General features: G+C 43.6%; 1 protein-coding gene across 1 annotated transcript in view; it reads left to right on the top strand.

The window, feature by feature from the left end:
- Window positions 1-15,903, top strand: part of NSUN6 (NOP2/Sun RNA methyltransferase 6) — a 632,060-nt gene that overhangs the window by 71,454 nt on the left and 544,703 nt on the right. The window contains exon 3 of the mRNA XM_069648588.1: window positions 11,561-11,640. Coding sequence (XP_069504689.1) covers window positions 11,561-11,640 — 80 coding nt within the window. The remainder of the gene's footprint in view (window positions 1-11,560; window positions 11,641-15,903) is intronic.

Below are 15,903 nucleotides of genomic sequence, written 5' to 3'. Positions count from 1 at the left end.
GTCGGTTCCGATCCACATAGCTGGCGTCGATGGATCGTGTAGGCCACAGGAACTGCACAATTTTAGCTATAGCAGCGGCCAGTCCACGGGAGCTTTAGAGGAGCGACTGCATCGCGTTGGCTCCAAGCCATGCCCCCCATCCTGAGCTTTTCTACAGCGGGAGCCCCTTTTAATATACCCACCAAAGGGAAACTAGCCGCACCAACTCAAGTGGACAGCAGAAGCTTAAGCCTTTGTGAGTATGATGCAATCTTTGTCATCCACCCCTCCAGATAATGCTGAATTTCAATGAAATTTCCATTCTACAGACTTACATCTCACATGTAGGCTTGGCAGTGGTGCTCTCACCATGTGAGAAACAGTGTGTTGAAGCCCCTAGAACTCAAATATGCCATTATGAAGCTCAAATATCTCGCTGGTAATGGGCAATAGGGGCCCTGGAATACTATTTGATTGGCAGGAGATTTGTTTATGGCAACTGACCACATCCATATGGTGTAGCTAGCCAGGAATAGGGAAACCATCCCCAGGGTCATGAGTTGATTCCTGACCTTACAGCTCTAACTTTAGGGTGGTCCACGGTGCAAGACACTTGCAAGGTAATGCTGATTATTTAGGTCTGTACTCCATAGACAAGGTGTGAGCCCAAAGGAAGGGTCTTGCCGCCGGCGTGGGTGTAATAGGGGTAGATTCAGTGGGTAGGGCCCTACTGCCTTTATATGTAATGTGGATCCTTGGAGTGGTATGGGGACGTGTGACAGAAGGCCATCTATCAAGTTGATATAGCATGAGCTTTTTAGTTAGAGCAGTAAAACGATGTAGATAAAAGTGTGATCTGCCAGACCCCACTTTCATAAGGGTCTGTGCTGAAAAGCATAGTGCGCCGATATACCTATCCAGTGACTGTTCCTTTACAAACCCAGCAGCTGCCCCACTGTGGCATCAGGGCAGGATCAAAGGCCACGTTTGAATTCCTGAACACAGCTACTGGAACTCGGTTTGCACAGTCGGAGGTGGCTTTTGAATTGTAAGCCCCTCTAGTTTAAAACACCATAATTCTGTGCCTCAGCAGCCTGATGGCAGTTGACAAAACATGGTGGTTACTAGAATTACACAATCCTACAGTCACAAACAATGTATGTAATTTTATTGTCAACTTGCTGAACAGTGACACATTCATGACATAGATTAGTGTGTATTAACCAATCTAGACTGGCTGTACCCACAACAACCATGTGGGTCCTTCCCATGGATGCCTCCTATTTAATACCCCTGACACGGCTAATTACCCCCTCCAGAGACCAAACACTTCCTGGGGTTTCAGCTGAGATCTGTTACTTCAAAGGCAGTCCTCTCATTACAATCTCCTTCTCCATTCTCCACCATGAAACATTCCCCACCTCTCATTCTCTCTCCTCCCCTCACATCTTTCCTATGAACCTCTACCCTGCCCCTTCCCATCCTTTATTTTCACCCTTATATCCCTTCCGTTTCCCTCCTTCCCTTCCTCACCCCTTCCCTCACAGATTAATTGCTATACTTACTGTTTTATTGGTTTGATCCATGATGTAAATTGCTTCTACTGTTATAATGTTGTATGTATTTTGTTGTTATAATGTAAAGTGCTTCGGATTAAAGCGCTGTATAAACACAATAAATACAAATACAGATACAATCACCACCTCTCACCACGGTGCTGATTACTTGGATCTTTGTGATGTAGTCAGATAGAGGAAGGGGGCAGAGTTAGAGTACAGCGTAGCACAGAGGAAAACTTTGTTCTACAGAGGGTTCTCACTATCTTAGATATGATATGATAGGTTATTTACAATGCGCTTAAACCCAGAGGTTTCTAAGCGCGAACCCGGGGATCAAACCTGTGGTCCTCGTGTCATCTTGCTTCCAAGGCGAGCACTTTGCTCCTGAGCTATCCTCTTGAGACACTGAGCTATCCTCCCGAGATTTGCTTCTAAACTTCTGACCCCCCTCTCCAAATCTTACAGACAAGGCACTGTTGATATGGCATTAAGGACCACAAACACTTGTTTCAGCAGCCATGGTTGGATCCTTAACAACAAACTTGCTGTCGATCAGTTCACTGTGGCATTTTGCATCTTCATCTATGGACTTTTCTGCAGTCGTGAAGGTTGTGTCGTGTTGTGCCAATAGCAAATCTGTGTCAAGATGGGTCTGTTGGTCTAGATGTAGTGTGGAGCTGAGTAGGAGTTTTCTTCACTACCCATTCCTGTCCTACTTCAGAACAGTAGTTATTTTATCATTGAAGGATCCTCTTGTCCACCAAAGGCGCATTGATGGGCTAGAAGGGGATAGTCGCATTGGCAGCACTGCACCTGGAAGTATTTGTTCAAGCTATTGCTAGGGATTCTGCAGAATCTTTAACTGGGGGCCCTTCCTCCCCTCAGTTGGTTCCGCTTTGGACCATTCTTGAAGAAGGATTCACTGGAACCTAATAAGGATTATAGTGTACTAGCTTAACTACCTGGCTTCACCCGGGATTTCCATTCTCAGATTTTTAAATCTCAGATCAGTAAGTGTCACTTGAGTTTCTTCAGCAGTTTAATCCCTTCGTTGTTCAGCAGCACTAATTCTCTTGACAGCAAGTCATGTTTAAGTTTCTTCAGCAGTTCCTTTGCTTTGTTTTTTAGCAGCAGGAATTCTCTGATTAGTAGGTCGTGATTCTGGTTCTTCAGCACTTTCATTGTTCTGTCTGAAAGCATGCTTAATTCCATCAGCGTCATGGTCTTGATCTTCCTTCTTCAAGATGTTGGTCATGTATCAGCTTTCGATATTTTGCTTTATTTCGGGTGGGATTAAATACTGCTCTCCTTTTTCACGCCATTTCTGTAAAAATATATTTGTGGGATTAAAACATTAATGAAAGGAGAGAATGCAGAAGAAAAGTATTTTTGTAAACATAGAACCTGGTTCAAATCAACCAATTCAACTGTGTCATCTTCAAATTGTAGCAAAATTTCATTTGATGTCATGAGGGTGAAGTACCTATCCTTTTACAAAATTGTGCAATGGAAAATAATCGGGTGTTGATCATGTTTCATCTTCGATGCATGATGATGAGCACTTTCTGCAAATCACCTGTAGATGGTGGTATAACACCACAAAATGTAATGCCGAAAAACCAACCGACCGATCGAGCCAGAAATAGTTGCATTAATTTGGCCACGAAATAAAGAATCTGCCATGCATAATTCATGACACCAGACCTCACCGTTCATGAGTTGCATCCCCAAGAATGCCACATACAAACCCACCGACAAACACGACTGATATATATATATATTCTCTCTCTCTCTCTCTCCTTCCTTCCTTCCTTCCTTCCTTTCTTCCTTTCTTCCTTTCTTCCTTTCTTCCTTTCTTCCTTTCTTCCTTTCTTCCTTTCTTCCTTCCTTCCTTCCTTCCTTCCTTCCTTCCTTCCTTCCTTCCTTCCTTCCTTCCTTCCTTCCTTCCTTCCTTCCTTCCTTCCTTCCTTCCTTCCTTCCTTCCTTCCTTCCTTCCTTCCTTCCCTCAGAAGAACGGACTTGCCTTAACTCAGCGACTGCAAAACCCAGAAATCCTGTATAGTGCTTCGATACACTATTCAAATACTCTTTACTGTGCTCGACTCACTTTGAGCTGCAACCGGAAGTGCAGTGCTGCCTTTAGCACTGGAGTGCTTTGATCCTCTTATCTGCCTTTCAACTAGTCTTGGCTCCGACTCGACCTATTGAAGTATAGGCGCTATACAAATAAACAATCATCTCAATTCGACTGCCAGATCAGCTCCATGTAAGCACCTGACTCACTGCGTCTGGACCACTGACTCGATCCAACATCTTGCCACTCTGGAAGCCACCATCTCGACCACTTTCAAACGCTGGCTCAATCCACTGGGAGCCTTGTCTCGACACCGACTCGCTTGCACAACACGACTCGACCGGCTTCAAAGCGGCCGGCTCAATTGTAGAAAAGTACCTTGAAGCCTAGCTCAATGATGTTGAGCCCCGAAAGACAAGAAAGAACAGTATTTGAAGTGGTCCTTTTCCACGGGACTGCCTAGAGACGTGTAAGGTACCATTCGCTATCTTTTGAAACACCTAATTCAATATATGTGACATTCTGTTGCTGAAATCATTGCTTGAGCACCTCTCTCTTAAAAACTCTAAAAAGAGTGCATCTTCATTGACTGGTGGCATTTTTATTAGTTGTGTGTATTTGCTACTTTTATAAAAGGTCCTATTTTCATAGAAACTTGTTGGAAATTCTTTTTATTTTGGTACCACAGTACTATTGGGTGTAGATATACCTCTTGGGCTGTGCCTGTTTCACCTTCTATGATTGCAATCGGTATTGGTCTAAAAGTAGTGTGGAGCGGAGTAGGAGATTTTTTACTACTCATCCCTGTACTCCTTCAGAACAGTAGTTTATTTTATCATAGGCAAATCCTCTTGCCCCCGAAGGTGCATGGATTCGCTAGAAGGGGATAGTCTCATTGGCAGCACTGCACCTGGAAGTATCTTTGCAAGCTTTGCTACGGGCTCTTAAAAGCAGAACCTGAGGTGTCAGACCTGCTTCAATAGTATTTTGAATGCAGGATATACAGAGCTAACGCTAAACACCTTTTTCATCGAACAAGAAGTTTACCGATGCATATTGTACACAGCCATATCCCATCGCTACTGACGAAGATAGAGCACAGAGGAGACAGTGGAGGTGCTAGGGCTTCAACATGGACGGCCATCTGCTCTCCACCATGCATGGACAATTCTGACAACACTAACATTGTGGACCGCTATTTTAGATTCTCGGTCTGCATCCAGAGCAAAACATGTATAAATGAATCAAACACACATGAACAGGGAAATCCCTTTGGCACCTGCCAATCCTAGAAGCACTAATCCGGGGACACAGCTCACGCCATTGAGAAGGCCAGGCTAAGTGGTGAGAACCAGGAGATTATAACAGCCCACAAGGATAGGGAAGCAGTGTGGGTGGTTGGAGTAGCAGAGCATCAAGCAGTGAAGAGGCAGAGAAAGCATTGAAGCTACGGGAGGTGTAGAGAGCACAGGATGCGTTGGTGGAGGTGCAAAGATAGCTAAAACGTCAAGAACTCGAAGAGTGAGTGGGAGGAACAGAATGAGTAAGATGAAGAACCAGGAGGAAGGCAAAGAAGAGCGGTTGCAGGTGGTGAACATCAAGGAGTGGGAGAGAAAGCTGAAGAGGCTGGAGGAGTTGAATATCACTGACAGGGGTAGAGGGAAGAACAGAGTTGAGGACAAGATCAAGGCGAGTGAGAGGGAGTAGGAAACGATAGTAGAGGTGCAATGGTGGAAAGAGATAAAGTAGCTGGAGAGAGGAATGAAAAGAGGGTGTTCACTAAAGACATAGGGACTCCAATTGCCAGAGAATAAGAACATGCAAGTCCATCGTTTGTCTGGGAGGAGAAACAACCGCAGGGGGTGGACCTTCCAGAAGGTTAGTTAACAGCCAGCTCAACAAGTTCCATTATCCGGTCCTAAGGCATATGTGAGTGGTGGATCAGTGAGATGGCACGTGAGATGGGGTTGGGTGGCAGCAGGAACAGGACACTGTGTCAGGGAGGTAGGCTAAAACGGAACAAGACATCTAGGACCCTGTTCACCTCTGGGAGATACTTTGAACCTTGCTGTAACATACCCTGGCGCTCCAAAAGTAAAAATTCTGTTTTATTGCAATTGGCTATATTTTTGTTTATCAAGGTCTGTAGGCTTGCTTTGTATTGGTACTGCAACAGTAACATTCCCTTGTTTTTTCCTTTGGCCATTTATACACCATTGTCCAACTACCCACATAACAATATGTATTTTGTTTTATTTAGCTGTAAAGCTATACAAACTGACATGATAAAACGCGTATAAACATCCAGATACATAGTTCATCAGTCCATAAAATCAAAAAACATTCATACTGTACAATACATTAAATAACGAATCATAAGTCTATTCATAGGTCCATTGATAAAACCAAAGTTATAGGAAGAAGGTATCATTCGATACCAACAATTTACACAATTATCAAAAATCACAAGCCTACAGGATTGTACGTCTTATAACTTGTGCAAGAGTATGTGTTATGGAGTTTTACTAAAGTCCACCTTTAGTTCAGAAGTCTCTCTTAGGTGTACATGGCTCTCACTCTTAGGTTTGGCCTAAACTACCCGAAAGGTTTGGTAGCTACGGCTGAGCAGCCAGGCTTAGTTGTTAGGGAGAATCCTCATTTCTGTGCTATTCTCTTCAACCGTAGCTCTTCTTTAGGACTTTTTCATTTTAACCCTGGAGTGAGTGAGACCTTTTTCTCACTCATGTGTTTTGACCTGATTTAGATTATATTCTTCCTTTGTTTTGGAGTCTGACAAACTCCATAGGCATCTACTTTTTGTATGGTGACACCCAGCACCTTCAGTGCAGTGTCACTGAGAAATCCTTTAGATTTCTCATTAGGTTTAAATACCTTTTCTTGTGTGAACTACAGTTCCCAAGAATAGTAAAGTGAAATGGACTTTACTTATCTTTTCTCTTTGCAGGTCCAGCACATACCTTCTTAAATGGAGTATGTGTGGGTTACCTAGTAGCCCCTTATCATACCTACTCATGTAACATGTTTTATGTTACCCTCACTACTTTAAATTGCTGGTGGCAGTGGTTTAATTTTCCTACCATTGTGCTTTTCTACCGCAAGCTGAATCCTCAACTGCAGCATAGCACCCACAGGTGACCATTTTGTCAAAATGGCCCCGTTCTTTTTTTTTGCCATTTTATATTTGTGAGGTCTGTATTGGTTTTTACTCTGCGCGCCAAGCCAGGTTTGAGTCCTTTGTTTGTTTTGCCTTTGGCGGGCTTCAGTCCTGAAACCTGCCTCTGGCTCCATTGTGTCTGGAAGGGCAGGAAGTGAGGGAGGTTCCCGAAACTCCCCTATCCTTTGTCTCTAGGAATGCCTGAATGGACCCATTCCTGATTGGCTGGCTGTCCTTTTAGGACATCCACCCTGCCTGCTGTTTGAGTGACAGCCTAGGCTGCGCATTAATGGGAGACACTTGCTTAAAAGGCGAGGGTTTTGGGACTAGAGGCAGAGCCGACCACTGTGAAGAACACCCAACGAAGAAACTGTGAACAAAGCTTGCTGCATCCCCCTGGACCTTCAAATTGCCCTGTGAAGCCCTACTGCTGTGCTGAAACTTCTGATAGACAAGAGAAGCTCCGGAAGGGACGACTTCTTCCCATGGGTTAGTGGGACCAACTAACCCGAGACGAACTCCACTGGACCATCTTGCCCGACTGGTTGTACTTCTTTGCTGCTGCAGGAACAGAGTGCCTGGGGTCGAGAAATCCATAGTTGAGTGCAACATCTGCAATCCGGCCAGAAGTTCCAGGAGTCTCCTAAGGACCCTCCAGAAGCAGGACGACTGGAGCTCGAGTCCCCTCACACAAGTGAAGGAAGCCAAACCGGTATCCAAGATCTGCGGTGGTGCTGTTGAACGTGTGCTGAAACTGCAAAGTGTTGCTGATCCAAAGAGAGCCTGTAGCTGCCGCCGACCTCCAAATTGCTGCCGCAGGAGTCCTCCACACGGCCTTCCTCTTGTCCCCACAACTGAGGGTCAGGAACCCAGGATCTGCATCGCTGCAAAAGGACAGTAGCTAGTTGGACCGATTTTCTTCAAACCAGAGGTACTGTTCAGACATGGAGTACTTACCTCTTTGTCTTTTGCTTTGCTCTTCTCAATTGAGTCTTGCAGGAGCTACTTTTTGTTAGTTGATTTCAGCTCTACCCTCCACAAGTGTAACAGCTTGTGACCATACAGTGAGTTTCTACAAAAACTCTCTAACTTTGTGCAGAACTTTAACTACAAAGTGCCTCAGCTCCATAGACTGTGCTCCAATTGACTGTGGCTGTCCTGGCTCCCTGCAGACTCTTCTAGTCCATTGGTTTTTATATTTCCTGTCCCTCAGAGTTGATAACTAAAGTGTACTAGTGATGTAAATTACTGTGCCTGTGAATGAAGTCACCACCGGGTGTAGGAAGTGTGTAAAAAGCATCTCAAAGGAGTATCTATTAAACTTATGCTGATTCTGGAAAAGTATTTTTAAAGTAGATTTGTTTTTACCTATATTGCCCTTTTTAAATAATGCTTATTTAAAAACTGATGTTAAATAAATGAATACCTATTTTTTTTTAACTAAAACCTTGAGTATAAGTGTTACTTGGCTACTCGTAGTTGTGAATTTCATTGCTACAGCTCTACAGCTCACATTTACCCCTCTTGAGATGAGCCTAGCTGCTCAGTCCACCAGCAACTTGTGTAGTACAGGCCTATACCAAAACGGTGGGTTGTCTAATACCAAGAGGACAAGTGTTGTGTAGTTTCACACAGTGCTACTACATACATTCTTGCCTAACATTAGTCTAGAAGGGAGAAGGGCTGTAGTTGAGTACAACGACCTTTGAGTACACTTATAGTCAAGGATACACTTACACACCATAGTTATATAAAAATATGGTTATTTATTAAAAAACGCTAAGGCAATGTTAAACCCAATATGCAATTCAGGCAAGTAAGGAAAGTTTCACACATATATACAGTAAGACATTTGCTGTTGCAGTACACAATTCAGTAGTGCACACCCTTAGATGATAAACAGGTAAGTGGCTTTAGGTTAGCAAATCATTCATCAACCAACATTTACTAAATAGCAATACTAGTAGGTTAAGTAACTTTGTGTTGGCCTAAACATTAGCAGTCCAACTCTATCTGGGGAATGAGAGCCTCAAAATTCAGGCAGCAGAACAAAGGAAGGCAAACGCTGTCAAAGTTGTCAAATTCACAGATAATGCTTTTTGTAAAAAGTATGTAATGAAATTGGATTCAAAGGGTTCAGGGGGGCTAGGTAGGCCTAAAGGACGGATGCCCTAAGGCCTGGCAGAACACACTTGGGTCGTCCACCCCAACGTGACTAAAAGCTCAGGAGGAACGAACAGCAACACAACTTCCCAGGTATGTACCCAGGAGTGAGACAGTACCTTCTTCAAAGAACAGCAAGGTCACCATCGTGCCCCAAAGGTGAGGTGACAGCAATGCCGGATCGGTTTTCTGGCCTTGATGGCTGAAGAATGAACTTTTGGAGGGAGCAGGCAGTCAGTCTGTCGCAGGGATGCCCAGCAGACGATCTTCATGGCACTTGTTTGTGGATGCTCGACAAAGGATTTGGAGCAGACGGTTGTCGCGCGGCAGACTTTCTTTCTTCTTTCGGTCCACGCCTCAGTTGAGGGGACTTCTATGATCGTGATGGAGTCTATGTAGGCTTTGACAGATGCCCACAGTTTGCAGCCAGAACAGCACTCAACGAAACGATGCACTGCAGCAGTGGCAGAGGTCCCAGGGTATTCAGAGATTGCAGGCCTGGAAGGTCGCAGCTCGTTGTAGGATGGCTGAAACTGTAGCTGGTCTCCAGATTGGTTAGGCCCACCAGTCCAAGGGAGGAAGTTGTCCAAGTCTGGATCTTGCTTGTCGCACAGAAGAAAAGGCTTGTGCTGCAACAGTCACTCAGTAGGATTTAGCAGTTGCTGTAGGTGGCAGCAGGAATTCTTGTTTCTGCTTCGGAATAGGTCTTCCAGTGGTCGACTCTTGCTTCAGTATCAAGAAGTTCGCCTGTTATGCAGGATCTCAGCAGCCAATAAGCATGCATACTACACACAGTCAGAAAGAACCGAGTAGTTGTGGTGATCTTCCAGTTTCCTGTCCTCCCAAACCCAAGTCAGCCCGGCAAAGACAAAGGAGTGAGCAGGACTTCTCCCACCCATGTCGGCAGAAGAAGGATCAAGAAAAGGACAAGTCGTTGTGAGTTGGCGAAAAAAGAAGACTGTCACCATTGTGGAACAATGGTGCCCCATGTGTCCCTTACTGCAGCTGCAAATGCAGCCTTTGATGTAAGTTTCACAAAATCGAAAGAAATCATCCACTACCACCAGCCACTCAGACCTGTCACTGTACTAGAAAGTTACAGGAGAACTGAGAAAAGGGATATATATCCTTTCAGCATTCCACATAATGTGGTGTGTGCTGATCTCACAAAGGAAAGGTATAGGTAAGGCAAAATGTATCCCCCTATCTTGGTAACATAAAGTTAGCATAGGAAAATAAAAGCAAACCAAAGAAGGGAAGCTCAAAGAGCATCCAGCAACACTGCACAGAAGGTGCTGTGTGCTGCAATAGGAGCATATAGATGCAACAAAAAGACAGAGGAAAGCAGACTCCATCAAGAGAAACCAAAAAGCGTTCTCAGAGTCACAGAACAGAATGATTGAGGGAGAAAAAAAGTTTCCACTCACTCAAAGGAGAGTCAGAAAAAAATCCATTAGTCCAGCAAAAAGTGCTGGAGGACTCACCAAGTGGGGAGAATTATACACCAGATGAAAATTCTACCTAACAGTATGACATTTTCAGGGACGGCCCGAATATGAATAGCTGCCATTACGGACCAACTTAACCATGCTTGATGTATATACTTGCACAAAAGGTACACATCAGAAAAATCTATTGAACTTTTTCAGTAAGATGAGGCCTCCAGAGCAGAACTAATCCCTGGCTCCCTAAACACTCCCCTTCTATACCGTGACCTTAGAATTTTCGACTCCAAGCATAAAAGCATGAAATTAACTACTCTTTTATTCCCACTCCACACATAGGACATATCCTCGGATTCCCATCCCCCATGAGCTAGTAAACATCTCTAGCCTGAGAGTACTCATCTTAAATTCAGGGTATAGGGTGCATGCATGAGGGGGAGGGGCAATAACATCCAGGTACGTTTCGTACCCAAAGTCCTTTTTAGTCTGAAGGTTAGTTTGGACCCAAATGCAAAGCATTGCAAGCATCCTCCGTCCTCCTTCTGGAGTACACCAGCGCACAGCGTTCATGAGTCTATAAGAGGCTGGTGTGTCTATCGTGGCCAGTTTTGTCCACATAGAAGGCTCAGAGTTTTCTTCACATGTTTTAACCAAGATAGACTCCACCCCCCCCTCCAAATCCTATATATGGACTATCTCTTCTCGATGGCACTCAAGGCCAGGGGTAGACCTAACCTGGTCCTAATGATGATAATACAAATACCTGTAGACTGTGTTGTGAATACTTCTGCCATTTTATGGTTTTCTGTTTCCTTCCCTTTTTGTTCTGAATTTATTAGATTGTACGATTTTGCCCCAGCATTTATTATGGAACCTTGTATTCAGAAGGTAATATTCCTAGTGGCCTGGGCTCCTCCTTCCTTTTCCTAGTTCATCAATCTACCATCACTTGCCTTTAATTTGTCCCAGTTCCCTCCTAGTTGAAAGTGTTTGTGCTTTGTTCTACCCCGGCTATGATCTTAATTTAGTGCCTTCCAGCATAATTATTGAAACTTCTTAACATGCATTTTTATCCCACGGTATTCACAGCAAAGCAGCTGGTCCTGTGGAGGCACCATGCATCTTTGTCGGCTTTTTTTGATTGTGTGTTTTTTTTTCTTCACAGCAATTTCGAGGCCTTGCTGGTCCAGTTCTCCAGCACCCAGATATTCCAGATGTTTTGCTTGTTCCAGTCATTGGTCCAAGGTTTGTCACTATTAAAGATGAAACATATTTACATCCTTTTCAATGTACATAATTAACTAACACAACCATTGTTTAAAGTAAGAAACACAGTTTAAGGAAATCCTTCCTGTTTCCTGTAAAAAAAATGTTTTAAAAAAAGCCGCAATTACCCACATTAAGCAGATTTCCAAGAAATTAGCTTGTTTTTACATGAGTTTTCAGTTATGGCTTTCCCTTCTTAACACACTTTCACAGCCAGTGTGAACATTTTACTTCTCCAAATCTGCCGTAGTGTTTTTGATGTGCAAGCGGTGCACTGTTGACTATTAGTGACTTGTGACCGTGAGATCTATTGTCTGAGCTAATACCACTTTCTTTGATCAGCATGTGCAAGGCATACATTAGTTTTCAAAAATTGATTAACAGATTGCTAATTTAAATGTTCTTGATTAGCAAACAACCCCATTTGATTAGCAATGTTGTACTAATCATTTCTAATGTCACTAGAAGTGATTTGAACCCAAGACATAAAATGTGCAACAATGCAGCATTTTAATGTACCGCTCAAGTAAGACATTTGGGAGATGAGTCGGGCCTTGCAAATTCTTTAAAATTCTGCTAGACCTGCAGGTCGAGTAACTTAGTTTACCTACCCGACCTAAGAGAAATGCACTCAAACCATAGCAACGGATGACAAATTTAAATGCTTGTTCTGTAAAATGGTGAATGTCGCCACAAACCTTTCTCTCTCTCGCTTTCTCTCTCTTAACATAGATAAAACCGAAGTCCTTTTCTTCCCCTCTAATTCTCTTCCCCTCCCTCCCCTCCTCCATTCCTTCACTTTCCTCCCTCTAATCTCCCGATTTCCCCCCAAGCTCGTAATCTAGATGTTCTTTTTGATTCCTCTCTCAACACATTTCACTCACCTCCCGCACCTGCAGATACCACCTCTACAATATACGCAAAATCCGTTCCTCCCTCACATTCCACGCCACCAAACTCCTAATTTCCTCTCATCTTCTCCCGCCTCTTCTACTGCTCTTCTCTAATCTTTGGACTTCCCGCTTCTCAACTTGCCCCTCTTAAATCCATGTACCACTCTGCTGTTCGTACCCTCTGTCTCCTTACCTCCCGTGACGCCATCTCTTCCTCACTCTCGTACCTTGGCTGGCTACCTTTCCACTCACAGCTTAAATTCCACTTTCTCTGCCTTGTCTTCAAATCCCTCTATGGCCTGCCCCTCCTTATCTCTCCTCCCTTCTCTCCTTCTACTCCCCATCCTGCCCCCTTCGCTCTGCTGACCATTTCCTCCTCACTGTTCCTCCTTCCCCCTGCGCTTCCTCCCGTTTCCGCTCATTCCAACTCCTTCCACCTATGCACTGAAACCTACTCCCTCTTACAATCTGCTCTACTACGACCTTCTCCTCATTTCGCACTTCCCTTAAATCCCTCCTCCTCCATTCTCCCCCTTGGAAACTTCCCCTATCACCTGATTCCTCTCTCCCCGTTCCTACTCCTCTCCCTTCCTCTTCAACTTTCCCTCGCCCTGTCCAACTCCCTCTCCTCCCCCACCTCTTCCCTCTCCCCTTTCTACCCCCTTCAGTTAATTTCTCTTTGCACTGTTTTGTTGAATGATTCAAGATGTAAATTTTGCTCCCATTGTTGTGTCATTGTTTTTTTGTAATCTGTTGTTGCATTGTACAGCGCCTTGGTGTAAAGAGCTCTATAAATAAATCAATCAAATCAATCAATCAAACCACTTTGTTTGGTACGCTGCTGCCATCCAGAGGCCAGCCATGCACAGTGATACTTCTATTTGGCATTTACTGCAAACAAAGTAAATGTTAAATCTAAGTTTCAAACATCCCCTGCAAAGGGTAACCTTTCCAAAAATCTGCTGGACTATGCAAGTGAGCAAGTAGACTTTGCAAATCCAGGATGAGTGTCTGAAACATGTAAAAGATTAGCAGCATGAATGTGCACAAATAAATAGATATTGTAAAAAATGCTCTGAAAACTGTTTGGGCAGCAGTCTCTTGGGCAGTTGCTAATATATATTGCAATTATAATCCTAGAACAAAGCGAGCTCTGGAGGCTTACTACTGGTCATGGGATTGCAGTAGATCTGTAGATGTACAGACTGGATGAAACTATTAATCAGTACTTTGTGTAAACATCTGATTAGCTGTGTGTATTTAATTATGTGAGAGGAAAGAAAGTAAGAGACTAAGCAGATTGGATAGTGAAGCAGGCAGAGAACTGGCCAAACTAGGTGGGATAGTGTAGTTTGCGGCCGTCTCACTTTCGAGGTAGCTGGTATAAAGCACAATTGTGATAAGATAGAATGTCAAGAAGTATGGGATCAGCTAATGGGTTGAGCGACGGTTGCACATAAGTATGCAGCTGGCGGGTTAAAGAATTTGATTTGCCATCAAAAGAATGTGGCTGTTGATCATGAATGTTTTCAAAAAATCAATATGATGCATCTTCCCCCAACAAAATGAAATCTAGTTGACACTAGGAGATTTAGATACACTAACCTAAAGTTTACTGTAAAGCATGGAGACAATGCAGTGTTTTACATTAGCAATACCATACCATAATTATGCATTATGTAACAGCTTACATTGTTAGGAATCGAATTGCATGGCTGTATTTTAAGAAAAATAACGCCTACTGATCTGTCAGACAGCATATAGCTTAATAACAGTATACTCCCAATTTACTTCTGGTTTGCAATGATTTGAAAAATAAAAGAACATCCTGCCTAGCACTCTCACACAGGCCTTTGGCAATTGGCGATTACTGCTGCACTGCACTCTCCCCTTCCATTAGTCCCTTTGAACTTGCACAGAGTAAAGAGGGTGGAGAGGGAGCCCCGGGGGCAAAAGATGAATGCAGAATAACTTAAATAGCTAATTTTGCTAAACAAGTTTAATTTAATTTGCATACCTACAGAATTGCATGCACATTGCAATGCAACACTACTTATTTTATGCCTTGATGTGTTTTGAATCCTCATATATCTGCATAACATTAAATAGTATTATTTATAACATTAACTAATTAGACTCCCCATTCAAGTGATGTGGTGTGCCTGCTTTTTGTATAGCAGAGAGACAGTAGAGCATATTCTATGTATATGTGCCTCGAATCACACATGTTGTCATCACTCATCATGAACATGCTCAGAAGCAGTAGCTTATAGACCAACACCCAGGTTGAGTAAGAAAGCTTTTACAGAAATGTTAAAGGTCACCTGGGTAATGCCCTATAAATTAGCCAAATTACAAATACGGAGCATGTAAGATTGTAGTAACAAAGGGTAGTGGATGCAATAACGGATAAGTCTACACAGCAAGCAAAGTATGGTTAGGGGTTACAGGAAAGAAAGAGAAGCATAGGCAAAGAGGCACACCACTGCATACATCACACAGAATCGTGCAACAAATGAAGCATGGATGGAAGCGAGTAGCAAACCACTCTCCTATCCTCCCACAAATGCCAGAAAAGGAAGGTTAACTGGAATAAGAACTGGACAATGGGAATACTTTGCCATCAGATCCAGAAACTAGGGTTCAGTGCAAATTAGTGGTGGGTCACAAAGTTACGGTACATAGCCATACCGTTCCGGTTCAGGGACAAGAGCGCAATGCAAACAATGCTCAGTGAGAAAGATTTTCTCTAAACCGAATAAGACCAAGGGGCGTGAAACCACTGAAGTGCCCACCAAACCCCGAATCCAGGAATAATCAGGAAATGGGCATTAGAATTCCGGATCAAGCAGGTCAGTCCATCAGACACAATCCATTCATCAATCACCAACGTGAGATGGCAGCAAACTTGAAAAGTTTGAAGCTCCGTAATAATGAGAGCCTGCTGCTGGCATGATCACTCTTACCACCGACCAGCCACAGGTGTTCTGCTCCAAGCACTCATCCTGGACGTAAAAGCATGTAGTGCCTCTGGGAATTGTATTCCGTATAAAAAAACATACAGGCTGCTGTAATTCCAAAAAGGGTCCAGGTCAGGAAAGAACACTTGTATTCAATCCCTCTGCACTTAGATCACTGCAGCCGTACGCCACAAGGTTTGGAAGCAACGCGCACCAGGCTCGAGCTGGTCTATAGGGCAAAAGGGCAATGTACAAACCAAAAACTCAAAATGCTATTGTGGGCCAGATGTTTTGGTGAAAGTGGGCCTTTTTTTTTTGGCCTATGTGGGCCACTTTGATAAGTTAACTTCACGATGCGACTAGTAGTTTTGACCAATGTTGCTGAATAA

The sequence above is a fragment of the Ambystoma mexicanum genome, chromosome 2q (assembly GCF_040938575.1).
Source record: "Ambystoma mexicanum isolate Mex_15411 chromosome 2q, UKY_AmexF1_1, whole genome shotgun sequence".
NCBI classification, from domain to species: domain Eukaryota; kingdom Metazoa; phylum Chordata; class Amphibia; order Caudata; family Ambystomatidae; genus Ambystoma; species Ambystoma mexicanum.
Note: the sequence above shows the minus strand (reverse complement) of the source record. Positions and strands in the feature narration are given on the sequence as shown.